This window comes from Balaenoptera acutorostrata, chromosome 8 (genome assembly GCF_949987535.1).
Source record: "Balaenoptera acutorostrata chromosome 8, mBalAcu1.1, whole genome shotgun sequence".
NCBI lineage: Eukaryota > Metazoa > Chordata > Mammalia > Artiodactyla > Balaenopteridae > Balaenoptera > Balaenoptera acutorostrata.
The window spans coordinates 61562681-61590370 of record NC_080071.1 but is presented as its reverse complement, the minus strand read 5'-3'; the positions used below and the strand labels follow the sequence as shown (position 1 = coordinate 61590370).

Sequence of the window (27690 nt, the reverse complement as noted above, 5' to 3'; positions counted from 1 at the left end):
CGCCCTACAGGACGAGAAGGGAAGTCCACGAAGTGTTGGAGCAGAGGGGAGAAAATTCAAAACGAGTCTACTCAACCTCGTCTTGGCTCCGAGGCCCCGCCATGGAGACCAGCACAGTGCGCAGGCGCGCCCCTCCGGGAGCGCGCAGCGCAGTTGCTTGAGATAAGACCACTATCAGCCACCGTCGCGTGTTTCCTTTCTGATTCGTTCTTTTTTTCGTATCCCCGCCTCTCACCTGGATCTAAAGCCTGAAGCTAGTGGCGAGAGCCCAAGAAAAATCTCGGTAGACTGAGAGTCTGATTGGGATATGCTTGAAAAAGTAAACCCGGAAAGGCTTTAGTGAATTAAAGCTGAAGGCAAAGGAAATATAATAGATAATTTGGCTGGAATCGGGAAGGTTTAATGCAAATAAGATAGTCTAGGGGCAGCGTGGGAAAAAAGACTACAATACCCAGTGGCTACAGCGTATGAGAAGCGCTGCTTTCTGGGGGTTGTAGTATCTAGGAGCTGTGTTTGAATTATCGAGACTGAGGATAACCTGTTAAAATTAAAAGAGAGAGGGAGGAGAAGCCTATTTGAATCGGGCCTCTCTGTGTCTTCACAATCGATTGTAAGCTTAAATATATTTTTAAAAAATACAAAAAGATTAAAGGGACTCGCTGCCTTTAACACTATGCTTTACTAATCGATGACTCCTAAATCTAGGAATAGGTAGTTGATGTTTGTGGGCTGGGCCTTGTGGAAGAGAAGCCTCGTGGTGCCTCCTGGCTGAGGAGGCCCGAGGAAAGAAAGCGGAAGCCCATGTTCGACTGCTGCTTTTCTCTGACACGTGCAGTCTAACTTTGAGCTGCCTCTTTTTGCAGTCCTGAAAGGCCAAAGCGCCGGTTGTCTGTTACCCATACGTTTCTGTAGGCAAGCCATGGCTCAGCTCCAGACACGCTTCTTCACTGACAATAAGAAGTAAGTAAGCGTACTCCCTTTCTCTCCCCTCCTCTCCTCCCCCCTCCCGCCTCCCGCCCCCGCCCCCCGGCCCCGGGATCCTTTCGAAAGACCACTCCTGTATGACCTTGTGCATCCCTGGTTATCTTTGCGATCAATTCACTTTTTCCCATTTTTTGGCTGGATTCCTCGCTTGAGCGCGTTTTCCACTCAAGTGGAAGTGGTGCCTTGCGAGGATTTCTCAAGGATCACCGAGCCTTCTCGCCTAGACTCACGCTGTATATAATTTGAATTGTGAGTGTAGAGTGACCTGAAGGGCTTCAGGTTTGCTTCCTGAATGAAGTGCATTATCTAATTGAACAGTGAACAACGGACCAAGTCGTTATAGGCTGTCTGCTAGTGGTGTTTCACAGTGTCTGAAAACACAACTTAATTTTCCTACGTAGGTGATAGACGATGCTTTTCTAAACCAGGCTAGAAGGTGGAGCTCTCAATAGGGAGTTGGTAGAACTAGTTTTTGATGAGTGTGAAGTCAATTCAGTTACAGATTTGTGTATTTATATACATAATCTACACGTATGCGTGTATATATATATACCTGTATGTGTATACCTATATGTAAACATTTTACCAATTTTACAAATGGTCCCAAGGTATGTAGCAATCATTTGAAGCCTAATTATATTCTGCTTTGTGGCGTGTATTACACTATTAATTAACTTTTTTTCGTTTCGCCTGGTCTCTTCAACTATATTGTAAGTCTCTTGATTGTAGAGGCTATGTTATGCTTCTTGGATTGACTGAGTCAACAAATGTTTGTCAAGTTCTTCTGGTACTGATGATAAATAATAAATATTTGTTGTATTAACAAGCTAATGTCAGCTATAAACTAAAAAACTCCTACCTCAATTAAGATTATATTTTTGATTCTGTGTTTGTAGCTTTATGTGTTGACCTGGTAAATCATATTCACTCCTCTTGTACTGTTGCTTACAGTATACATAAATTGTATTATCAATACAGATGAGTATATATACTTAGTCGAAATGCTTCTAAAGGAATATGGTGATGGAATAGCAGGATCACTGTATTTTTTCTAATTAAAAGTTTTATGGAGATTGTTGATTCACATGAAGTTTTTTTTTTTTTTTTTTTTTTATTTATTTATTTTTGGCTGAGTTGGGTCTCTTTGTTTCTGTGCGAGGGCTTTCTCTAGTTGCGGCGAGCAGGGGCCACTCTTCATCGCAGTGCACGGGCCTCTTATTATCACGGCCTCTCTTGTTGCGGAGCACAGGCTCCAGACGCTCAGGCTCAGTAGTTGTGGCTCACGGGCCCAGTTGCTCCGTGGCATGTGGAATCTTCCCAGACCAGGGCTCGAACCCGTGTCCCCTGCATTGGCAGGCAGATTCTCAACCACTGTGCCACCAGGGAAGCCCCAACACATGAAGTTTTAAGAAATATTAGAGCACTGTATTTTAACTCCTGTGATAAATGGATAAACATCATATGTGTGTATGTGTGTTTGTGTTTATATATTTAGGTTTTCCAAAAAGGTAACAAAACCTAGAAATTAGGGGCTTCCCTGGTGGCGCAGTGGTTGAGAATCTGCCTGCTAATGCAGGGGACACGGGTTCGAGCCCTGGTCTGGGAAGATCCCACATGCCACGGAGCAGCTGGGCCCGTGAGCCACAACTACTGAGCCTGCGCGTCTGGAGCCTGTGCCCCGCAATGGGAGGGGCCGCGATAGTGAAAGGCCCGCGCACCGCGATGAAGAGCGGTCCCCGCACCGCGATGAAGAGTGGCCCCCACTTGCCGTAACTAGAGAAAGCCCTCGCACGAACCGAAGACCCAACACAGCCAAAAATAAATAAATAAATAAATAAAGTAGCTATTAAAAAAAAAAAAAAAAACCTAGAAATTAAACTTCTTGCTTCTTCCTTTCATGCAATACGTTCTCATCAGTAAAATGAGGGGGGAAAGTAGATTTATTCACGTATATGTGTATAATTTACATATGCATGTATATTCACATATGAGTATGTAATTATGCTACTTTTTCCTACTCATCTTACTGGCCAAAATATCATAGTAAGCCAAAACTTTAAATTTCTAGGTTTTGTTACCCTTTGGAGAACGTAAATAACTTTTTACTTTTTTTGGCATGATAAATATATAACTATAGCGTTACTACTCAAAGTGTAGTTTGAAGACCAGCAGCAGTAGCATCACTTGGGAGCTGGTTAGAAAAAGCAGAATCTCAGACTCTACCTCAGACCTGCTGATTTAGAATCTACATTTTAACAAGATCTGAAACCTCCACCCCCCCTCTCCCATTGTGACAAAAAGAGACTTATCATAGCATGTCTTGGTGAGCCCTGGAAGTTCTACCTTAACATCTTTTGAAACTTTTACATTCCCCACAAATATAGCCTAAATTCAGACCTTATGAAGACTTTTTTGTTTTTGTTTTTTGTAACAGCTTTATTGAGATGTAATTCACGTGCAATAGAATTCACACATTTAAAGTGTCCAATTCACTAGTTTTGAGTGTATTTGCAGAATTATGCAACCATCACCACAGTAAATTTTAGAACAATTTTCATCATCCTTTAGCTGTTACCCCTCCCCCCACACCCAAATACTTCCAAATCCCCCAAGCCCAGGGCAATCACTAATTTACCTTCTGTCTCTATAGGTTTGTCTGTTATGGACATTTCATATAAATGGGATTATATAGTACGTGGTCTTTTGTGACTGGCTTCTTTCACTTAGTATGATGTTTTTCAAGGTTCATCCATGTTGGTTTTTTTTAATATATAAATTTATTTATTATTTATTTATTTATTTTTGGCTGCGTTGAGTCTTCGTTGCTGCGCGCCGGCATATATATATATCAGTACTTCATTCCTTTTTGCTGCTCAATAATATTCCATTGTATGGATATACCGCATTGTGTTTCCATTGTTCAGTTGATGGACATTTGGGTTGTTTTCACCTTTTGGCTATTAGGAATAGTGGTGGTGTGAGCATTTGTGCACAAGTTTTTGTGTGAACATATATGTTCATTTCTCTTGGGTATATACTTAGGAATGGAGTTGCTAGGTCAAGTGGTAATGCCATGTTTAACTTTTTGAGGAACTGCCAGATTTTCCCAAAGCAGTCATAGCATTTTACATTTCTACCAGCAATGAATAAGGGTTTAATTTCTCCACATACTCACCAACACTTAATATCTGTCTTTCTTATTGTAGCCATCCTAGTGGGTATGAAGCGATATCTCATTGTGGTTTGATTTGCATTTCCTTGATGACTAACAGTGCTCAGCATCTTTTCATGTGCCTGTTGGTCATTTGTATACCTTCTCTGGAGAAATGTCTATTTCGATCCTTTGCCCGTTTTTAAAATAGGGTTGTCTTTATTATTGAGTTATAAATGTTCTTTATATATTCTAGATACATGTTCCTTGTCAGATACGTGATTTGCAAGAATTTTCTCCTGTTCTCTCTTACAAGACTTTACTAATCTGCCTCCTGTTGTGTGTGCCTGTAATCCAGTCTCTGCAGTGCTGCCAAGAAAGATCAAACTAAACAAAATTCTGATGATGTTATTTGACTTAGACAGTGGTTCCTCATTGCCTAGGGACAGAAGTAAAAAGTACTTCACACAGCATCTAAACCACTCCACGCACATCTCTTTAGCCTTATCTTTGGTCACTGTCTAGAGTAAAGTAACACTTTCTGGGATAAGCTGGGTGGGCAGCTCTTTAATAACTCTTAGCTATTTTTTTTGCTGCTCTCCCTGCTTTCCTGCACCCCTTCTTTCTGCCTTGCCACACTTCACCTGGCAGAGACTCACTTTTCTAGATGTAGTGTAAGAGTGATCTTTTTTATGCATCCTTTCAGACTCTGCTCTCCCAGCCCCCTTTCCTCTGGTTGAAATGACCTACCACTTGTTCTCCCATTTTATGTATTACTTATGACACTGTTCTTACATACTTTACTCGTATTTGATTACCAGACTTTAACCCTTTCCAAGAACAGAGACCACAGGTTAATTCATTTTTTGTTAACCCCATGTAGCAAAATGTCTGTCATGTATTAGATACCCAATAAATGTTTGTTGAATGAATAAATGCACATTTGTTAAAACATCTGTAGACTTGACTTATCGTTTCCTTTTTGTAGATATGCGGTGGATGATGTTCCTTTCTCAATACCTGCAGCCTCTGAAATTGCTGACCTTAGTAACATCATCAATAAATTGCTGGAGGCCAAAAACGGTGGGTATATATACTCTGAAAAGTTAGGAGAAAGCACAGTGACACTAACTAGACTGAAATACATCACATTGTTATTTATAGCCCTTTTGGGGCATTATTTTATAATATTGCATGGATTTTATCATGGTAAAATTTATAACATGGATTTCCCTGCTGTATGATACTTTGAAAAATGCTTTGAAATAAGTTTTCAGGAAAAAAAAAATTCAGTTTAATCTGCTTTTAAGGCAATATGGAGACAAGGTGGTTGAGATTTAGGAATAAAGATTTTAGTGTAAAAGTTGTGATGTAGAGGTAATGAAGACATGAGGGCTAGATTGGGTAGGCATAGAACAAGCATCTTGGTGCTTCTACAAAGCAAAATGACAATATCTGTATTTGAGCATTTGTTTTGTATAATAACAAATGCCATTATTGATACTAGTATTTTATTTAAGTATTTAAAATTCATTTAAAAATAATGGATAAAACAAACATAAACATGCCACAGTATCAAGTAAAACATTTATAAAGATATAAATTAAAATAAATTAAACATATGCAAAAAATTTTACAGGCTATAAATTTATATGTAAATTTAATATAAAATTAAAATGATATGAACAATGTATGCAAAAATATTGATCAAACAAGATTGGTCATAAGTTGATAATGGTTGAAGTTGGGCGATAGGTATAGGAAGGTTTATTCTCCATTTTTGTGTATGTTTGGAATTTTCTATAATAAAATATTTCTTTAAAAAGTAATGAAACCATACATATAGTAGAAGATTTAAATATGAAAAATGGAAAATAACATAAAGCATAATCTTTAAAAACAAAATTTGTCAATGGAGCCATCATTTAGAGGCAAGCATATTTTTATGCAGATGTTTCTGATGCTTTTAAAGCTCTTTTGATTCTACCCTAGTTGGAGGAATGGGGAGGTGAGAATTATAAACTAATGCCTAATATTTTCCACTTCCTCTTCCAATAATCTTATAACATTTTTGTTAAGCTTAAGATGTTTTTGAACAACTTTTTTGCAGGGGGGCAAGGTCTTTTCATTGTTAGCAAGATATAGTTCTTGATACAGAGATATTCACATAGCATTTCCTATTGGTTCTTATCTTTCATCATGAATGTACAATAGTGTAGAGATTCTGATGCATAGTTTTCTAAACTCCAAAGATGTCATATATTCTACTTATTGAAAAACTCTGAACTAGCATGAGAATTATTTTCTTGCAATAGACACTTTGCAATATCAGTATATGGTTGTTTATTGTTACCCAAATATTTGCATATTTTTCTAAACTTGTAGATGAACATTGATTTGTCTTTTTGTGTAAATCGATTAACTGAGTCACTGCTCTTGAGTTGAAGATGCAAAATGATTCAGATTTTTTTTTTTAAATTTATTTTTGGTTGCGTTGGGTCTTCATTGCTGCATGTGGGCTTTTCTCTAGTTGCGGTGAGCGGGGGCTGCTCTTCATTTTGGTGTGCAGGCTTCTCATTGCGGTGGCTTCTCGTTGCGGAGCATGGGCTCTAGGCACGCGGGCTTCAGTAGTTATGGCTCACGGGCTTTGTTGCTGCGCAGCATGTGGGATCTTCCAGACCAGGGCTCAAACCCATGTACCCTGCATTGGCAGGTGGATTCTTAACCACTGCGCCGCCAGGGAAGCCCAGAATCAGATTTTTTAAAAAGTAACAAGCCAAAGAGTCAATGAGGGAATTCTTCTTTAAGAAGGATTTTATTATAGCTAATAAATCAGAAAGAATGAAGAATTTTTAGCATTTTGTAACTCCAAATGAAATAATAGATTTAAGAAGTGAATATCTATAGCTACTAAAGCCATTTATTAGGTAAAAGGCTGACAAAGAACGTTATGATGGATGGGATCAGATTGACATCATCTGAACCCAGAGGTAGATCTTAATATCATAAAAGGAGGCACAGTGAGATAGTGTGCTTTCTAATGTGATACAATAGGAAATACAATACGGTGTGTAAATATTCTTGCCAAAAACAGACAAACCCAAAGTCTAATCAGCCATTTGGGTCTGCCTAATGTACAGGTTGTATGTAGGTGGTAGAGGAACATGTTAAAGGATACTTTGGAGATATAATCAACCAAAGCCAGAATGTAAGAAGTATTACAAGAAGACCCAGTTTCTTCAGCAAATAAAAGGCAATGGAAAAAAAGGACAGAGAACTGTTAAAGATATTAATCAAATATAATGTGAGGACTTTGGATGCTGATTCTAGAAAGCTCACTGTAAAAAGACATTTATGAAACAAGGAAATATGAACATTGACTGGCTTTATGGTATTAAAAGGAATAAGTAATGTTAAATTTTTAACATTGTGACTTTTTTAGTCTTTATATTTTAGAGATACACACGAAAGCATTTACAGATGAAATTATATCACTTCTGAGTTTTGCTTTTAAAAAAACCAGCAGGAGAGTGGAGGGAGGAGTATAGATGATTGTCCATGAGTTGGTAAAAGATGGGAATGAGGATTCATTACGTTATTCCTACTTTTGTATATATTTGGGATTCTTCTTAGAATACAAAAGTTTCCTTAATCAAAATGATTACACCATCAACAATAAAAATATTATACCCACAGAACAAAGTATTTCTGTTCTTAAAAATCACATAATGTACTGGAATACATGGTCTGATTGTGCCATGGAGAAATTCTGGAGAAACTTGGAGGCCACGCTAGGGTAACAGGTACCTGTTTGTTTTGGGGGTCTCTCATTTACCTCTGCCAATACCACTTCAGGTCCTAACAGTGATAATTTTATTATGTATTTTCTTTAGAGTTCCACAAACATGTGGAGTTTGATTTCCTTATCAAGGGCCAGTTTCTGCGAATGCCCTTGTTCAAACACATGGAACTGGAAAACATCTCCTCGGTAAGTTCAAATGCTTACCTGCTCTATTTTACTTAAGGTATTACCAGATAATGTAGGAAAAACTTCATTTAGAATCAGCCTGAATCTACAGGAACCAAGAGCCTTTTGATTACTGTTTTTTCCTAGAAACTGAACCTCGGTTTCTGTATCTTCAATTTTTAAATTCCCTCTTTTTTTCTAAGAGTATTATTCAAGAAATGTAGATGAATGAACATGGAAAGATAACTTCATATTTGTGGAACAGTTGTCAAGAAAGGGAATAGCAAATATATGTTTACTACTAATAAAGGTATATAAAATGATTGTGCACATATATAAACTTATGGGTTAGGTTATTGTGATTTATAGTGATTGCCCCTTCCTCTAATTTTCAAACTTTCCTTATTATTGCTTTTATAATTTAAAATATAATTTATAATTGCTTTTATGATTAGGGGGGCAATTTTTGGAACTGTGGTAAAATATACATAAAAGTTATCTTTTAACCATTTTTAAGTGTACAATTCAGGGGCATTAAGTACATTCACAATATTATGCAACCATCACCACTGTCCATTTCCGGAATTTTTTCATCATCCTAAACAGAAGCTCTGTATCCATTAAACAACATGCTTTTATGATTTTATAAAGTTTCTTATATTCTTTTTTTTCTACTTTTAGCGTAAGTTTTCCAAGGTCATTAATATTTCTTAATATTACTCTTAGCATACTGTTAGGTCAAATAAAGTTTTTCACTTTTTATATGGCTCCAAAATTTCTGGATTCTGAAGGGGAATTACATGAAGGAGATAAATTAAACCGGGGGTCCTTTATTTTCATAATGTACCATTTAAAAACTGCACCACCTGATTGATTTCTGGTTTCTCTCTGTGACTAGGAAGAGGTTGTGGAACTAGAGTACGTGGAGAAGTATACTGCACCTCAGCCAGAACAATGCATGTTCCATGATGACTGGATCAGTGCGATCGACGGGGCAGAGGAATGGTATTGCCAGATGAATGTTTTTGTATCCACTTTAAGTGTACTATATGAATATTTTTCTCTGATTACTTGTTCTTTGTGAAAGTAATTTTGTGATATATATGTATATACTGTGACCATGCCAAAGACCCTTAAATTTAGTGTAGTCAAGAAGAAACATATCTATTAATAGATTTTCTTTTCTGTCTAAAGAGGTTGTAGTGACATTTGTCTTCCGAATAGGTCGTGTGTCTTAGGGCATTTATTTGATTATGTTGCTTTTAAGACCAAGAATATAATTTGTTTCATAGAGGGAAAAAAACCTTTTCTAGCCACAGATCTCCCAGCCTACTACCCTGAAGATGCAGATCATGCTATTTTTAGGGCTGAAAAGGGCAGACTGGAATCAAGAAGGTATGAATCGTTCAGAGCAAACCCCCTCTGGCCTTACTTGTAGAAAAACACCTCAAGAATGGATCTCAGTAGGAGCTTACTTTCAAAGAATGTCTCCCTGGAGTTATTACATAGTTATGTTTTTACTGGTTTTACTTTTACTTTAAATGGTTCTACTGGTTTTTTATTTAATGGTTTTCACTGGTTAAATACAAAGGACTATTAGGCTTTTCAAACAATTCGCTTAGGGAGTGGTAGTATTTTACAACAATAGTAAAAATGAAGTCTAGAGTTTGTCGGTTACATTTTTATTTTAGGAGGTCAGGAAAAGCCAAATGTAACATCTTCTGATTTATTCTAGTGTGTTTTGAAATCTTAATCTTTATATTAAAGAAGAGTTTAAAAATATAATCCTCAAGGTTAAAAATATAATCCTCAAGGTTTACTTTATCAGTGCTTTAGAAATATAATTGATTTCAGGGTTTGAAAAAAGCTGTTTTTTGTGTTTCATAGGATTTTTTTCTCCTCACAGGATCTTGACTGGTTCTTATGATAAGACTTCTCGGATCTGGTCCTTGGAAGGAAAGTCAATAATGACAGTTGTGGGACATACAGATGTTGTAAAAGATGTGGCCTGGGTGAAAAAAGGTTAGGACTCTGCCTAAATTGAGAGGAATCCTGGATACGGAATTGGAAATAAGCCATTTTCGATGCTGGGGCAGAATGGGGACAGGATAGGAAATGTCTCATGCCTCAGTTTTTATAAATATAAAATATTTATATTTTAAAATAATATACACATAAAATATACATATAAAAATATATACATAAAAAATATATGTATATATATTTCAAAAATATACACATAAAAAAATCCGTAAATCAGTAGAAGTGAATCCTAAAATTATATCACATAATATATATTTTCAAATTAATATTGAGTGTGTTAAATGCATGTCTTTTATAGTTTTGTTTTGTTTTGTTTCTTTGGCTGCGCCCTGTGGCATGCGGGATCTTAGTTCCCCAACTAGGGATCGAACCCGCTCCCCCTGCAATGTAAGCGCGGAGTCTTAACCACTGGACCGCCAGGGAAGTCCCTATACTATTTTTGGAGAATCTTCCCTTTTATACCATCAGTTAGCTTCTTTTTTCAAAGGTGGCTATATGAGGTCTTTTACCTTTTTAACATCTTTATCAACAACTACAAAAAATTCAGTTCTTTAGTTTTGGAACACTATTTAAAATTTTTGTACTAATTTGTTTCTTATCCTTGTGTTCTTTCTTCAGACAATTTGTCTTGCATACTGCTGAGTGCCTCTATGGATCAGACTATTCTCCTGTGGGAGTGGAATGTAGAGAGAAACAAAGTGAAAGCCCTGCACTGCTGCAGGGGTCATGCTGGCAGTGTGGATTCTATAGCTGTTGATAGCACAGGAACCAAAGTAAGTGGCTATTGTGTTATTAGTACTGTGTTCAATTAGAATTTGAGCTTCTTGTGCAAAAATGTCTTTTTTACATAAAGTCACTGTGATCGGCCTACTTCCATAACAATTGGTGACTAAAGAATATGATTTCAAACCAAAAGTAAATACTCGTAATGAGAGATATGAAGAGTCACTCCCTCACTCTGGGTATCTCTGGTTTAGAACTTTATATAAATTGCAGAAATTTTAAGAACTCAGGTAAACAGTAATTTCTTTATGTAACCTCCTTAAATCATAGTGATTGACATTTTCAGTCCTTCAGCTACTCATAGTGCTGTCATTAATTGAAAATGTCTAGCTGATCACCTAAAACTTAGCATGCACTAAAGTTAGCATTAATCGAGGTTATTTTACTATTATTGCTGATCTACTCTTTATCACAACAAAATGGTAAAAGTTAGTCAAACTATGAGGGCAACACAGTATTTACTTAAGAGAGGTTACAGACTCCCTCACCATTTGAAAATTCTCCAAACCACAATGAAGTATTCTAGATTTAAGAGTGTTTCTTCAGCATTTCTTTGCCAGTTAGCATAACAGAGGACGTTTCTGCATTCAAAGTTAAAAATTTATGAGTATTCATATTGAGCCATAAAGAAGGTTTACATGTTGTTGAGTCCAAACTTAAGTGAATTAACTGTACCCTGTCCTTTGGCTATAAGAGATAGAAACTCATCCTGAACTTTTTTTAGCTTAAAAGACCCAAGGAGGGAGTGATGCACCACATCATGAGCAGGGTGATGATGCATTTGGATCTCAGGAACCAATGGAGTAGAGGCTTGCATGTGGCCAGCACACCTCCTCCCTCTTGTCTCCCCAAATTGACTTCATTCTCTTACCTCAGTCTGGCTTTCTCCACATGGCAATAAAACCTGGCCTTCAATATTCCCAGGTTTTACATCCTATACTGTCTGTCCCTGGAAAAAGATTAACTTCAGCTCTCTAAAACACAAGTTTTCCCAAAAAAAGGCTCTGAAGGAGGAAGAGACTTATTGCCAGAGTGTAGGTCAGTTGCCCACCCTGATCTAAGCAACCATGGCCAGGGTATGGGCCCTATAAGAATGGCAGCTCTTCCAGTTGCCATGAGATTGAGGGTACAACTTCCCAGAGACTAGGAAGACAGGCAGATAGGTGATGCCATAGTAGTAAGAATTTCAGGGCAAAGTAAAGATTTCAAGTTAAATAGCAGGAAAAAACCAGGCAAACAATATGATGGATTATATTGCATACTCTTTTTCCCTTCATATATATTTTTTTAGTTTTGCAGTGGCTCCTGGGATAAGATGCTAAAGATTTGGTCTACAGGTAAATGAAATGTTTCTTCTACTTTGACTTATTAATGATATTTCAAGAATTTCAGTGAAAAAAGACTTTTTAGCCCATATTTTTCTATAAAAAATGGACCAGAGCTTTTTAGGTCACAAATAAAGTACTATAGTATAGAGAAAAATTAGTATATTTCTTTGTGTTTCAAAATGTTTTTCTACTCTACCATCCCCTTATTTATTGGACGATGTCACTGAATCCCTGCAAGTATCAATAACACATCTGGTGCAGTGCGACATAACTGCCTTAGTTCTCAGAGTTCCCTTATTCAAGAATGTGGAAATAAACAAATTACCTTCTGTGTCATCTTGATATACTTTACTATTAGAGAAATTTCTTAGTTACGCTGGTTTACTTAAAAAAAAATTTTTTTAATACTATTTTACCAAACAATTTTCTCACTTTGAAAACGTAGATTAGAAGGAACAATTAGAGGAGCCAAGGGAACTCTTAGAGGAAAGTACCTTGATAATAGTAAGAAGACACTGCTAGAAGAAAAGAAGGGGGAAAACCCACATATATTTTAGAAAGTAGTAGTACAGAACTATTTATTGCATGGGTAAGCAGATCAGAATACCTCTGTTGCTTCTGAGGAAATTGCTATATTACTGTACAACACCCTAAGTACAGTTCACAAAGTAGAGTTGGGGAGGGGGGAGATAATCAAGAAAAGCTTAAACAGTTTTAAATAATTCTGTGTAAAATGGCAGGAAATATAAATCCATTTTAGTTAAAGCAAACAGTTTTGAGGCAGAAAGTTGTTTGTGTAGGAATTTTTCCTTTTGTGAAATACTTTTTGATAGTGCTGGGTAGATGAGATATTATCTATGATTAGTTGTTACCCTTAAGGTGCTTATAGTCTAGTTTGGGCAAAGCGCATGACATTTATAAAATAGTTACAAAACATTAAAATCTATGGTTTTTTATCTGGGTTTGCTACCTAGCCAAATGATGGATAACGAAGATTTTTTTTAATCAAAAAATAACTATCTATGAAACACTTTTAATTTACTGTTAGAAAAGTAAAATAGTCAAGAAGAATAAACATGGCTGGAATGTATGTCTTTTTAACATGTGTTTATTTACCATGTCATTCCCTTCTTCATAATATAAATGCAATCTGGTCAGAACTCTCCTACAACTAATAGTAAGCAAGTTTTCATAGATATGGTAAACTGATGAATAGCCATAATGATAATCTTTATAAGATACCAAACTGGTTAGGTTTTAGGATTTTAATGTATAATACTTTATTTTTTGCTTTCTCCTTTTCGAAGATTGGTAAGCCAGGTATTGTTTTTAGATATAATTTTCCATTAACCAAAATAAGGAGAAATGTTAATTCCCTAACCAGTTGAGATAACATAGAGAAAGTATATACCTAGAAATATAAGAATTATTTGAGACTGTTTGTAATTAATATTTACCTTAAATTTTAACTCTATCAAATCTAATTCTCTGTGATATAGTCCCTACAGATGAAGAAGATGAAATGGAAGAATCCACAAATCGACCGAGAAAGAAACAGAAAACAGAGCAATTGGGACTAACAAGAGTAAGTATTTGTGAGAACTGACAGTATTGGGCTTAGGGGTGTTTTTTTTGATAAATTTATTTATTTATTTTTGGCCGCAATGGGTCTTTGTTGCTGCACTCCGGCTTTCTCTAGTTGCAGCGAGCAGGGGCTACTCTTTGTTGCCGTGCACAGTCTTCTCATTGTGGTGGCTTCTCTTGTTGTGGAGCACGGGTTCTAGGCGCACGGGCTTCAGTAGTTTTGTCATGCAGGCTCAGTAGTTGTGGCGCACAGGCTTAGTTGCTCCACGGCATGTGGGATCTTCCCGGACCAGAGCTTGAACACGTGTCCCCTGCATTGGCAGGCAGATTCTTAACCACTGCGCCACCGGGGAAGTCCCAGCTTAGGTCTTTTTTGACAAATATATGTTAATTTAATATAATTGTTCATATTTAGTTTCCTTTTGTCTTGTGTTGCTCTTCAACCATAATTAGGCTTTCTTTCAGTAGATCTGTAAATTTTTATTTTAAATACTCTGCTGCATTTATTTGAGTTATTGAATGTAGTTGCATTAAGCTAGGTTTACAGCTTGATAGGTTGATTATTTAGCTATTATATTTGGCCTCATGGTGAATTTTTTTTTTTTTTTTAACATCTTTGTTGGAGTTCCTCATGGTGAATTTTAAAGTAGGATCTTTTAATTGTTGAAGATTTCACTAAGTTTAGTGAAATATCTCATTACCTGACTGTTTAATGATAATGTTGCAGACTCACAGACATAGAAAACAACCTTATGGTGACCAAAGTGGAGAAGGGGTGGGGGGGGGGCAAATTAGGAGTTTGGGATTAGCAGACACAGACTACTATGTATAAAATAAGTAAACAACAAGTCCTACTGTAGAGCACAGGGAACTATATTCAATATCTTGTAATAAACCATAATGGAAAAGAATCTGAAAAAGAAGAGATAACTGAATCACTTTGCTGTATACCAGAAACTAACACAACATTGTAAGTCAACTATACTTCAGTTTAAAAAATAGTAATAGTAATAATGTTTCGTACACTGAGGATGTAATTTTAGTACATCTCCTAAATCAGTAGAAACCAAGAGTTTAATTGAGGTTTTGATTCTGTCATTTTGCTATAGATCCAATTAAATCAAACTCAGAAAGTTAATCCAGATTCTTATTTGCTCTGTTCCATTAGAAGGATATTTATCATAATATGATCTGACCTATATTAATATACTTAGTGAGAAGAACAATACTGAGTCAGATTTAGGAAATCATGTTTCATTCATTTTCTAACAGCTGTAATGGATGTGCATTAAATCAGGCACACATTTGCACGTTATTTCTTACAGTCACCAATAACAAGATATCTTACAAAAACTGTTGAAAATGAGGAATAAGTGATTCCTCAAACTCAGTAAACTGCAGTAAACAATAGCACTTACTGTTTCCAACTGAAAGTAGTGATTTATAATTTATACATTTAAACATAGACTGCTGAATTGCAAGTTCAATGATCTGGTGGCAATTCAGCTTCCTTATCACTTGTCTCATAAGACAAATTAAAGCTGGAAATGCCTTACCAATTGGATAATGTGCCAGTGGTAATTTATTGATGCATATCCCTGATCAACCTTTAAAGAATATATCTGAGTAGAAAAAGACTTCTTGAATTATCAAAATACTTTACTCATAAGGTAGCTTTTTTTTTTTTAACCTTTATGTTAGTTGAAGTTTGGCATACATATAATTAAGTATACAGCTCAATGAATTTTTGCAGTTGTGTATACCCAAGTAATCACTATCTAAATCAAAACATCAAGAATTACCGACACCCTAGAAGATGCCCTCTAGGCTCCCTTGAAATCAGTAGCCTCCTAAAAGTGGTCACTGTTCTGACTTATCCTAGATTAGTTTCACCTAGTTTTAAGCTTCATATACAGGCATACCTCGTTTTATTGCACTTTGCAGATAATGCATTTTTTACAGATTGAAGGTTTGTGGCAACTGTGTGTCAAACAAGCCTGTTGGTACCATTTTTCCAGCAGCCTTTATTCACTTCGTGTCTCTGTGTCACACTTTGGTAAGTCTCAAAATATCTCAGACTTTTAAATTATTATTATATTTGTTATGGTGACCTGTGATCAGTGATCTTTGATGTTACCATTGTAATTGCTTTGGGGTGCCATGAACCACGCCCATATAAGAAGACAGTGAACTTAATCAGTAAATGTGTATGTTCTGACTGCTCCACCGACCAGCCGTTCCCCCATCTCTCTCGCTCCTCTCGGGCCTCCCTATTCCCTGAGATTCAACAATATTGAAATTAGACCAATTAAAAATCCTACAGTGGACTCTTAAGTGTTGAAGTGAAAGGAAGTCTCATGTCTCTCACTTTAAATCAAAAGCTAGAAATGATTAAGCTTAGTGAGGAAGGCATGTCAAAAGCTGAGAGAGGCCAAAAAGATAGGCCTCTCATGCCAGTTAGCCAAGTTGTGAATGCAAAGGAAAAGTTTTTGAAGGAAAAGTGCTACTCCAGTGAGCACATGAATGATAAAGTGAAACAGCCTTGTTGCTGATATGAAGAAAGTTTGAGTGGTCTGGGTAGAAAATCAAACCAGCCACAACATTCCCTTAAACCAAAGCCTAATCCAGAGCAAGGCCCTAACTCACTTCAGTCCTATGAAGGCCAAGAGAGGTGAGGAAGCTGCAGAAGAAAAGTTCGAAGCGAGCAGAAGTTGCTTCAAGAGATTTAGGAAAGCAGTCTTTATAACATAAAAGTTCAAAGGGTAGCAGCAAGTGCTGATGTAGAAGCTGCAGCAAGTTATCCAGAAGATCTAGCTAAGAAATTAAACGAAGGTGATACCCTAACCAACAGATTTTCAAAGCCGATAAAACATCCTTCTTTTGAAAGAAGATGCCATCTGAGACTTTTATGAGAGAGGAGAAGTCAATGCCAGGCTTCAAAGCTTCAAAGGACAGGCTGACTCTCTTGTTAGGGGCTAATGCAGCTGGTGACTTGAAGTTGAGGCCAGTGCTCATTTACCGTTCCAAAAATCCTAGGGCCCTTAAGAATTATGTTAAATCTACTCCGTCTGTGCTCTGTAAATAGAACAACAAAGCCTGGATGACAGCACATCTGTTTATAACAGGTTTACTAAATATTTTAAGCCCACTGTTGAGACCTACTGCTCAGAAAAAAAGATTCCTTTTTAAAAACATTACTGCTCATTGACAGTGCACCTGGTCATCCAAGAGTTCTGATGGAGATGTTCAAGAAGATTAACGTTATTTTCATGCCTGCTAACACCGCATCCATTCTGCAGCCCATGGGTCAAGGAGTAATTTCAACTTTTAAGCCTTATTATTTAAGAAATACATTTCATAAGACAATAACTGCCATACTTGGTGATTCCTCTGATGGATCTGGGCAAAGTCATTTGAAAACCTTTGGAGGGACTTCCCTGGTGGTCTAGTGGTTAAGAATTCGCCTTCTAATGCAGGGGACGCGGATTCAATCCCTGGTCAGGAAACTGAGATCCCACATGCTGCGGGGCAACTAAGCCCACGCCCCACAACTACCGAGCCTGCGCACCACAACTAGAAAGAAGCCCGCGTGCTGCAACAAAAGATCCCGCGTGCCGCATCGAAGATCCTGCAACTAAGACCCGACGCAGCCAAAACTTAAAAAAAAAAGAATTAAAAAATAAATTTTAAAAAAAGCTTTAAGAAAAAAAAAACCTTTGGAAAGAATTCACCATTTCTAGATGCCATGAAGAACATTCATGATTTATTGAGGTCAAAATATCAACATTAACAGGAGTTTGGAAGAAGTTGATTGCAACCCTCATGGATGACTTTGAGGGGTTCAAGACTTCAGTAGAGGAAGTAACTGCAGATGTGGTAGAAATAATTTAAAAAACTAGTACTAGAAGTGGAGCCTGAAGATGTGACTGAATTGCTGCAATCTCATTGTAAGACTTTAATGGATGAGGTGCTTTTTATGGTTGTGCAAAGAAAGTGGTTTCTTGAGATGGAATCTACTCCTGGTGAAAATGCTATAAAGATTATTGAAATGATAACAAATGATTTAGAATATTACATAAACTTAGCTGATGAAGCAGCAGCAGGGTTTGAAAGATTTGACTCCAGTTTTGAAGGAAGTTCTGCTATGGGTAGAATGCTGTCAAACAGCATTGCGTACTACAGAGAAGTTGTTCATGAAAGGAAGAGTCAATCGATGTGGCAAACGTCATTGTCGTCTCATTTTAAGAAATTACCACAGCAACTCCGGCCTTCACCAACCACCATCCGATCAGTCAGTAGCCATCAACATTGAGACAAGACCCTCCACAGGCAAAAAGATTATGAGTTGCTGAAGACTCAGATGATGGTTACCATTTTTTAGCAGTATTTTTTAATTAAGGTATGTACTTTTTTTTTATACATAATGCTATTGCATATTTAGTGTACTACAGTATAGTGTAAACATAACTTTTATATGCACTGGGAAACCAAAAAATTCTTGTGACTCACTTTATTACAGTGTTTGCTTTTTTTGTGGTTGTCTAGACCCAAACCCTCAATATCTCCGAGGTATGCCTGTAATATCTGTGAGATTTCATTCATCTACTGCATGTAATAGTTCTTTTCAGTAATAGATAGCATGCCTTTACATGAATATACCAGAATTTATCTGCTCTTCTTTTGATGGACATTTAGATTGTTTCTAGTTTTAGCCACCATAAATAAAGTTGCTGTACTTGTTTTTTGGTGCACATATATTGTCATTTCTGCATATGTAGAATTGCAGGAGTAGAATTGCTGAGTGACAGGGTACACACATGTTCAGTTTTCTGAATGTTTAATACTGCCAAAACATTTTCCAAGATGGTTATATCAGTTTATACTCCCACTGACAGTGTATGAGAGTCAAAGTTACTTCACATACATATCACCACTTGATATGGTCAATTTTTTAGTACTCTGATTTTATTTTAGCACATAACATGTTTACATTTACTTACTGTTAAAAGGTGTCTCATTTTGTGATTTCTGGTGGTGTGTAGTGTATTTTAAGTCCCAGCCCTTTGATAGCTAATTTTGAAGTGCCTGTTCATGTTTTTAGCACTTTTTTTTTTTTTTTTTTTTTTTTTTTTTTTGCCACACCACACGGCATGCGGGATCTTAGTTCCCTGACCAGGGATCAGACCCATACCCCCTGCAGTGGAAGCTTAGAGTCTTAACCACTGCATTTTTTTTTAAGTGTGTTGCTTATCTTTTTCTTTTTGATTTGTAAGAGTTATTTTGTATTTTGTATTTTGTTTTTATTTTTTATTTTATTTTATATTGGAGTATAGTTGATTAACAATGTTGTGTTAGATTCAGGTGTACAGCAAAGTGATTCAGTTATACATATATATGTATCTATTCTTTTTCAAATTCCTTTCTCATTTAGGTTATTACAGAGTATTGAGCAGAGTTTCCTGTGCTATACAGTAGGTCCTTGTTGGTTATCTATTTTAAATAAAGCAGTGTGTACATGTCAATCCCAAACTCCCAATCTATCCCTCCCCCCTTCTCTTCCCCACCCCCCGGAACCATAAGTTCATTCTCTGTGAGTCTGTTTCTCTTTTGTAAATAAGTTCATTTGTATCTTTTTTTTTTAAATTCTGCATATAAGCAATATCATCTGATATCTGTCTTTCTCTGACTTATTTCACTTAGTATGATAATCTCCAGGTCCATCCATGTTGCTGCAAATGTCATTATTTCTTTCTTTTTAATGGCTGAGTAATATTCCATTGTATATATGTACCACATCTTCTTTATCCATTCATCTGTCAATGGACATTTAGGTTGCTTCCATGTCTTGGCTCTTGTAAACAGTGCTGCAGTGAACACTGGGGTGCATATCTCCTTTCAAAGCATGTTTTTCTCCAGATATATGCCCAGGAGTGAGATTGCTGGATCATATGGTAGCTCAATTTTTAGTTTCTTAAGGAACCTCCATACTGTTCTCCATAGTGGCTGTACCAGTTTACATTCCCACCAACAATGTAGGAGGGTTCCCTTTTCTCCACACCCTCTCCAGCATTTATTGTTTGTAGATTTCTTGATGATGGCCATTCTGACTGGTATGAGGTGATATTTCATTGTAGTTTTGATTTGCATTTCTCTAATAATTAGCAATGGTGAGCATCTTTTCATGTTCCTCTTGGCCATCTGTGTGTCTTCTTTGGGGAAATGTGTATTTAGGTCTTCTGCCCATTTTTTGACTGGGTTGTTTGTTTTTTTGATATTGAGCTGCATGAGCTGTTCGGAAATTTTGGAAATTAATCCCTTGTCAGTCACATTGTTTGCAAATATTTTCTCCCATTCTGTGGGTTGTCTTTTCATTTTATTTATGGTTTCCTTTGCTATGCAAAAGCTTTTGAGTTTCATTAGGTCCCATTTGTTTATTTTTGTTTTTATTGCCATTACTCCAGAGATGGATCAAAAAAGATATTGCTGCGATTTATGTCAGAGTGTTCTGCTTATGTTTTCCTCTAGGAGTTTTATAGTATCCGGTCTTACATTTAGGTCTTTAGTCCATTTTGAGTTTATTTTTGTGTATGGTGTAAAAGGATGTTCTAATTTCATTTTTTTACTTGTAGCTGTCCAGTTTTCCCAGCACCATTTATTGAAGAGACTGTCTTTTCTCCACTGTATATAATCTTTTTTTTTTTTTTTTTTTTTATTTATTTATTTTTGGCTGTGTTGGGTCTTCGTTTCTGTGCGAGGGCTTTCTCTAGTTGCGGCGAGCGGGGGCCACTCTTCATCGCGGTGCGCGGGCCTCTCACGATCGCGGCCTCTCTTGCTGCGGAGCACAGGCTCCAGACACGCAGGCTCAGTAATTGTGGCTCACGGGCCCAGTTGCTCCGTGGCATGTGGGATCTTCCCAGACCAGGGCTCGAACCCGTGTCCCCTGCGTTGGCAGGCAGATTCTCAACCACTGTGCCACCAGGGAAGCCCCCACTGTATATAATCTTGCCTCCTTTGTCTTAGATTAATTGACCATAGGTGCGTGCATTTATTTCTGGGCTTTCTACCCTGTGGGGCAATTTCTACCCTGTTCCATTGATCTATATTTCCATTTTTGTGCCAGTACCATACTGTTTGAATGACTAGCTTTCTTTTTGTATTTTGTATTCAAGGTCTTTGCTGCGTATAGGTATTATAAGTATTTTCTCCCACTCAGTGCCTTACTGATAACTTTTATTTTTAGGTGTGCACGTTCATAAGCTTGCTTCCACTGTTCATTTTATTTGAGAGAAATCACAATATATTCATTTTTTTCGTTTAGGTTTTTATAAGCTTTAAATCTGTGCATTCATAAATTATTAATTGAAGTTATGCTAGAAACCCTTGAAGTGCTATTTGAAGTGAAAATTAGAAATAATAGGAAAAGTTGGATTATTAAGACCAAAATAAGACAAATATCAAAAAGTTATTTTCTCTCTGGATTTCTTTCTAGTACCTGGCTTGTATTAATATGAGTAATGCTCTCATTCAGTTCATTTATTGGTCATTTGTTTCATATATTAACATACAATAAGGTTTTTTCCACATTTTCTCTCAAAATTGCTGTTTTTCCTGCAGTACTATTCTTTTTTTGAGCATTTGTTCTTTTTTTTTTAAATTAATTAATTAATTAATTCGGCTGCATCAGGTCTTAGTTGCAGCACGCAGGATCTTCATTGCGGCACTTGGGCTTCTCTCTAGTTGTGCGCAGCCTCCAGAGCACGGTCTCCTCTGTTGCTTGCCCATGGCATGTGGGATCTTAGTTTCCTGACCAGGAATCGAACCTGCGTCCCCTGCATTGGAAGGCGGATTCTTAACCACTGGACCACCAAAGAAGTCCCCTCCAGTACTATTCTACTGAAGTTTGTTTGCAGTAACAGTGCCAAAGTTGACTTTTCTATCTTAAAAAAAAAAAAAAAATGTACATGTAGGAAAATTCACTCTTTTTGGTGTATAGCTTTTGAGTTTTGATAAATACATAGAATATGTAACTACTACGTATTCAAGATACGGGACAGTTTGCCATCCCTTGAAACTCATGTTGCCCATTTGTAGTCAACCTTTCCTCTCTATTTCTATCACCTGACAACCACTATCAGATCTCTGTTCCTGTAATTTTTCTTTTTCTAGAATATCATATAAGTGGAATCACACAGTATGTAGCCTTTTGCAGCAAGCTTTTTTTTCACATTATGTATTTGAGGAGGGAAACAAAGAAAGATTCATCCAGATTATTGGGTATCATGGTTTATTCCTTTCAAATGCTGAGTAGTAGTCTATTGTATGGATATACAACAGTTGGTTTAATTCACCAGTCGAAGGATATTTGGGTTGTTTCTAGTTTGACAGTTATGAATAAAACTGCTATAAACATTTGTGGACAGTTTTTGTGTGAACCTAAGTTTTCATTTTTCTTGGGTAAATACCTAGGAATGGGATTGCTTATTCATATACATTTACCCATCATTTTACATGCCATTTCCTATCCTGGAGCCTCTGATTATGTTACCTTACTTTTTGTTTTGGATCACAATAGAGGTTGTTCTGTTCCTCACTCCTCTATCAGGTTCCTTTACTACTTTCAGGGAAATTTTAGGGCTGGAAGAGAGACCTAGGGATCATTTGGTCCAGCAGTTGGCAAATAATAGCCCCACAGGTGATTTGGCTGTGGCCTGATTTTGTACTACAGAGTGCTAAGAATGATTGTTACATTTTTAAGGGGCTTTAAAAACAAAGAAGAACGTGGAACTGAGACTGTATGTGGCCTGGAAAGGCTAAAATTTTTACTTTCTGGATCTTTATCAAAAAACTTTGCTGATCTCTAATCTAGTACAACCCCCTTAACATTTAAGAAGATTAAATGTAACAGAGTTACACAAGCAGATTAACTGTCCCCCATTTCAAGAGTTTTCCTTCTTTCTGTTACATGTTCTTTGTATTTAAAACAGACAGTATACCTAGTTTGATGATTTTAATTTGAGAGGGACATTAGAGATTTTGGAATTCTAATAAATGAGCCATGGGCATTATTTTAAGATTGGATGCTGAAGAAATGAGGTGGTGAGAATAACCTATTGCAATTAATTAACCTGGAAGAGTTATGTAGAAAATAGCAGCACCTTAACTCAAACCTAGGTCTTTCTGACCCCAGAGCTTTTTCTACTAGCTTCTACATATAACATCTTTGTCAACTGGGAGAATTTAATTAGTGTTAATATTCCTCAAAATGAAAAGTAGAGCAGAAGGGGAAGCAACAGAATACTGTGGAAAGACTACAAATTTTGGAGTAATATTTGGGTTCAAACTCAGATCTGCCATTTATAAACAGTGTGACCTTGGGCAAGTTATCTTTCTCAACTTCAGTGTCTTCATCTATAAAATAAAAACAAATATGTCTTGGAGGATTGCTGTAAAGAAGAAATAAGGTAGGATATGAAAGCTAAAGCACCTGACAATATCTGGCATATCGGCTTTAAAAGTAGTAACTATTATTATTGTTTCAATCACTCTAAACCAAAAATGCTTTCCCTTTTGGGTGTCCTTCATTTCTAGACTCCCATAGTGACCCTCTCTGGCCACAAGGAAGCAATATCCTCGGTTTTGTGGTCAGATGCTGAAGAAATCTGCAGTGCATCTTGGGACCACACAATTAGAGTGTGGGATGTTGAGTCCGGCAGTCTTAAGTCAACTTTGGTAAGACAAATTCAGTGCGTCTCTGATTAACTTTGAGCTTTTAAGTGGTAAACTTCTAGGAGATGGTTACTTTTCACCCACCCTGGTTACATGTTCTTTCCTTTTTTTTTTTTTAGACAGGAAATAAAGTGTTTAATTGTATCTCCTATTCTCCACTTTGTAAACGTTTAGCATCTGGAAGTACAGATAGGCATATCAGATTGTGGGATCCCCGAACTAAAGGTGAGTTGTATATACCTCTGAAGGAAAAATATGAGTGAGTAACGTTAAGTTTCTCTTCTCACGAGAGATGTGTATAAAAAGATAATTTTCTAGAAATTTTTTTGGGGGTTCTGCCTACTTCTGTTTTCTAAAATTTAATAATGGTTGTCTGTTTTGTTTTGCTCAGATGGTTCTTTGGTGTCGCTGTCCCTAACCTCCCATACAGGCTGGGTCACGTCAGTCAAGTGGTCTCCTGCCCATGAGCAGCAGCTCATTTCAGGCTCTTTAGATAACATGGTTAAGCTGTGGGATACGAGAAGGTAACTCCTGTTGATGACTTACAAAGGAAATCTATCAATTGCCTGTTGTATACAGAGAAAATGAAATGAACACTGAAATGACTATCCAAAAGCAGAAGGGTCAAAAAAAAGTTCTCGGTCATATATCCTGAAATGATACATATTGATATCAAAAAGGAAGGCCAGGATCAAAGGAATTTTCTTAATGTTAATATGTTGGGGTTTTTTGCAATCTGAATGAATTTAATTGTGATAGTTTATGAAATCCATCTTTCTGACCTTGTTATATAAAATAGGAAAAAACCCCTGAACCTTAATATAAATATGATAATTACAGAATTAGAAGCCCAGTGGCCTGAATGAATGGAACTGTGGTCAAATTGTAAATTATATGTTAATAGGAAATTAAGTAAAAATACAGAATTTTAAAGATAATCAAAATTTAAAGGTTCCTTTCTTATTCATCAGTTAGTGCTACGATACTAATATATGCAGAGGGCCCCCAAGAGAACGCATATACAATTTATTTACATATTTCTACAAGTAGAATGGAGAGGCAGTAACCAAAACCACAGTTTGCTAATGATACAGGAAAAACAGGAGAGGTAGTCAAGTAAATGCTCAGAATTTTAAGATTAAGTGGTTACTGGGGCAAGGATGGTAAGCTAAAATTTTCAGAAAAGTATAAATGATTAGTCATATATGTTTGTTTAATACTATGAAATGCATATAACACGTTAATATTTTCGTCTTTTAGTTGTAAGGCTCCTCTCTATGATCTGGCTGCTCATGAAGACAAAGTTCTGAGTGTAGACTGGACAGACACAGGGGTAAGAATTTATTAGTTATTTGGTAGAGAGGAAGAAACTACATTATATTTTTAGAATAAATCTGGTATTTGTGTTTACAGAGTTATTAGTTTCAATATATCTGATATTTATAATTCTGTATTCTAAGTTCCATTAATATTCATAAAATCTCATATCTCATTTAAAGAAGAAAAAAATTGTCCTTTAATATTAGGAGTAGTAAAATTTGAATATTTTGAAGCAGTTTTTTTCTCATGAGTATTTTAATGAAATGTTTTAAGTCCCTAAACTTGCTACTTCAGACTAATTGGATCAAAGTATTTGCTACTTAGAAAAATCTTAGATAATATGGCTGTATTATAAAATGTTCTTAAAGAATTACAATTTAATTATACACACACACACACACACACACACACACACACACACATAAAAGCTCTTATTACCTAAGAACGCTTTCCTAATACAGGTCTGAGGGCTGTTTGAAAAATTTGTAATATCCATTTACCTACAAACAATTAATGTGCCATCTTTTAAAAACTTAATTTTCTTAAACAGATAGAACTATATTACCCTTCAAACTTTTAAATTTTATTACATTTCTTAGCAAATGCTTCATAGAAAGTACAGTAGCATATTACGCCTCAACCAAATTAAAATCACCACTTCTAAAGTTTTAATATAGTGTATATATATAGTATATGTGTAATATAGTAGTAAAATTTGATGCAATTGGCCCGTTTTAGTATTAAGTATTAACTCTCAATGCAAGTTAATTGCTCATCCACGATTCCTTCTGTATCAGAATCATCAGTATTTAATTAGGTTCAGCAATCATATGAAATAATTGTATTTACTTCTGTGTTTATGTTCTTTTCCTCTCCCTTTACGCAGTTACTTCTGAGTGGAGGAGCAGACAATAAATTGTATTCCTATAGATATTCACCTACGACTTCCCATGTGGGCGCATGAAAGTGAATGATAAATTTGGCTACAGAGATTCCTTCTGTAAATGAAATTGATAGAGGATTCTCAGATTACATCAATGCAGGTGCAGGAAGCAGCCTTTTAGATTAAAGTTTATATACTATTTCACCCTTGATGATAGTTATCACTGTCTTTTTCTTTATTGTGTATTTATTATACAACAGTTATGTTTATTAAGTGTAAAATATGGTCTGCATTCTCTACCTTATGAAAACCCTTGAAATTAAACTGAGTTTTTAATTTCTCTTTTAAAGGTATTGGTTTGAATTAAGAATTGCTTTTGAAATGCTATAAAAGCATTATTAGGGCTTCCCTGGTGGCGCAGTGGTTGAGAATCTGCCTGCTAATGCAGGAGACACGGGTTCGAGCCCTGGTCTGGGAGGATCCCACATGCCGCGGAGCGGCTGGGCCCGTGAGCCACGGCTGCTGAGCCTGCGCTTCTGGAGCCTGTGCCCCGCGACGGGAGGGGCCGCGATAGTGAAAGGCCCGCGCACCGCGATGAAGAGCGGTCCCCGCACCGCGATGAAGAGTGGCCCCCACTTGCCGCAACTGGAGAAAGCCCTCGCACGAACCGAAGACCCAGCACAGCCAAAAATAAAATAAATAAATAAAAAAAAAAAGACAAGAGCCATTTACCTGCTGGCTTCTGTCCTCTTTAAAAAAAAAAAAAAAAAAAAAAAAGCATTATTAAAAATTCAGTAATTGTTCAGATTTTTATCTCTAAGGGAGAAACTTCACTTTTTAAAAAGTTAGCTGTTTAAAAAAAAAAAGCATCTAAAAAAACTAATAAATTTTAATAGAGAAAAAATTAGAAATACAATCTGTGTTTGGTAAAATAAAATACAAAAATAAATAAATAAATACAATAAAATACAGTAAAATTAGAAATACAATCTGTGTTTGGTAAAATATGTCTAACTATAATAATGTCCTTTGTAGGTATTCAGAACATTAAAACATGTAGGTATTTCCAGTTAATTAAGAATTTCTTGAAATGTTTTAAGTGAAGTACTTTGTATTAAAGATAGGTCAGGGAGGGGACTTCCTTGGTGGCCCAATGATAAAGAATCCGCCTTCCTATGCAGGGGACGTGGGTTCGATCCCTGGTTGGGAAACTAAGATCCCACATGCCACAGGGGAACTAAGCCTGCATGCCACAAACTACAGAGCCCACGCGCTCTGGAGCCCACGCGCCACAACTACAGGGCCCACGTACCCTGGAGCCTGTGTGCCACAACTAGAGAGAGAAAACCCACGCACCACAACTAGAGAGGAGCCCGCATGCCGCAACTAAGACCGGATGCAGCCAAAAATAAATAAATAAAATCTTTTTTAAAAAAAGATAAGTCAGGGAATTCCCTGGAGGTCCAGTGGTTAAGACTCTGCACCTCCAGTGCTGGGGGCCTGGGTTCAATCCCTAGTCTGGGAACTAAAGATCTGGCAAGCTGCGTGGTACGGCCAAAAACAAAAATTTATTTTTAATAAAGGTAAGTCAGACTCCTTTAAAAATAGCACACAGATTTCATGGTAACCAGGAATCTCTCTCCCACACTTATCCTTGTATATAGATAAGAATTAGATTCTTCAGACAAAACCTTTCAGTCAGTATTAGATTAAAATATTCTAAAATTTTTTTATCATTAGCATTTATCTAAATTCATATATACAAAATATTTAAAGTAAATGTCTTAAAATGTGACTTTAATGGATTGGTATTTCTCAAGCAGAGCACCTCAGCCTCTAAGTAATATATGGGAAAATCAGTTTGGTCTCATCATTAGACTCTGATGCCATATATCTCACGTGAGGTTCCTATCACAGAGAT

General features: G+C 36.6%; 1 protein-coding gene across 2 annotated transcripts; it reads left to right on the top strand.

Moving 5' to 3' along the window:
- The first annotated feature begins 144 nt into the window (after window positions 1-144).
- WDR12 (WD repeat domain 12) lies at window positions 145-25978 on the top strand. Of its 2 annotated transcripts, XM_007190551.3 has the most exons (14): window positions 145-283; window positions 864-960; window positions 5124-5218; window positions 8029-8123; window positions 9001-9107; window positions 10009-10124; window positions 10764-10918; window positions 12220-12265; window positions 13756-13841; window positions 23429-23569; window positions 23686-23791; window positions 23958-24090; window positions 24827-24899; window positions 25773-25978. In XM_007190551.3, exons 2-14 carry the CDS (start codon window positions 920-922, stop codon window positions 25848-25850), a joined length of 1272 nt encoding a protein of 423 aa, XP_007190613.1. In that variant the 5' UTR covers window positions 145-283; window positions 864-919; the 3' UTR covers window positions 25851-25978. The 2 variants fall into 2 exon arrangements, with proteins under 2 accessions (XP_007190613.1, XP_007190612.1); XM_007190550.2 differs by lacking the exon at window positions 145-283 and having other exon boundaries at window positions 714-960.
- The last annotated feature ends 1712 nt before the right edge of the window (window positions 25979-27690 follow it).

Bases quoted from the DNA above. Each gene is read 5' to 3' on its own strand.
- WDR12 (XM_007190551.3), top strand. From the start codon at position 920: ATGGCTCAGCTCCAGACACGCTTCTTCACTGACAATAAGAA. The intron at 9,108-10,008 runs GTATTGCCAGAT...TTCTCCTCACAG, and splicing joins ATCGACGGGGCAGAGGAATG to GATCTTGACTGGTTCTTATG. The intron at 13,842-23,428 runs GTAAGTATTTGT...CTTCATTTCTAG, and splicing joins AGCAATTGGGACTAACAAGA to ACTCCCATAGTGACCCTCTC.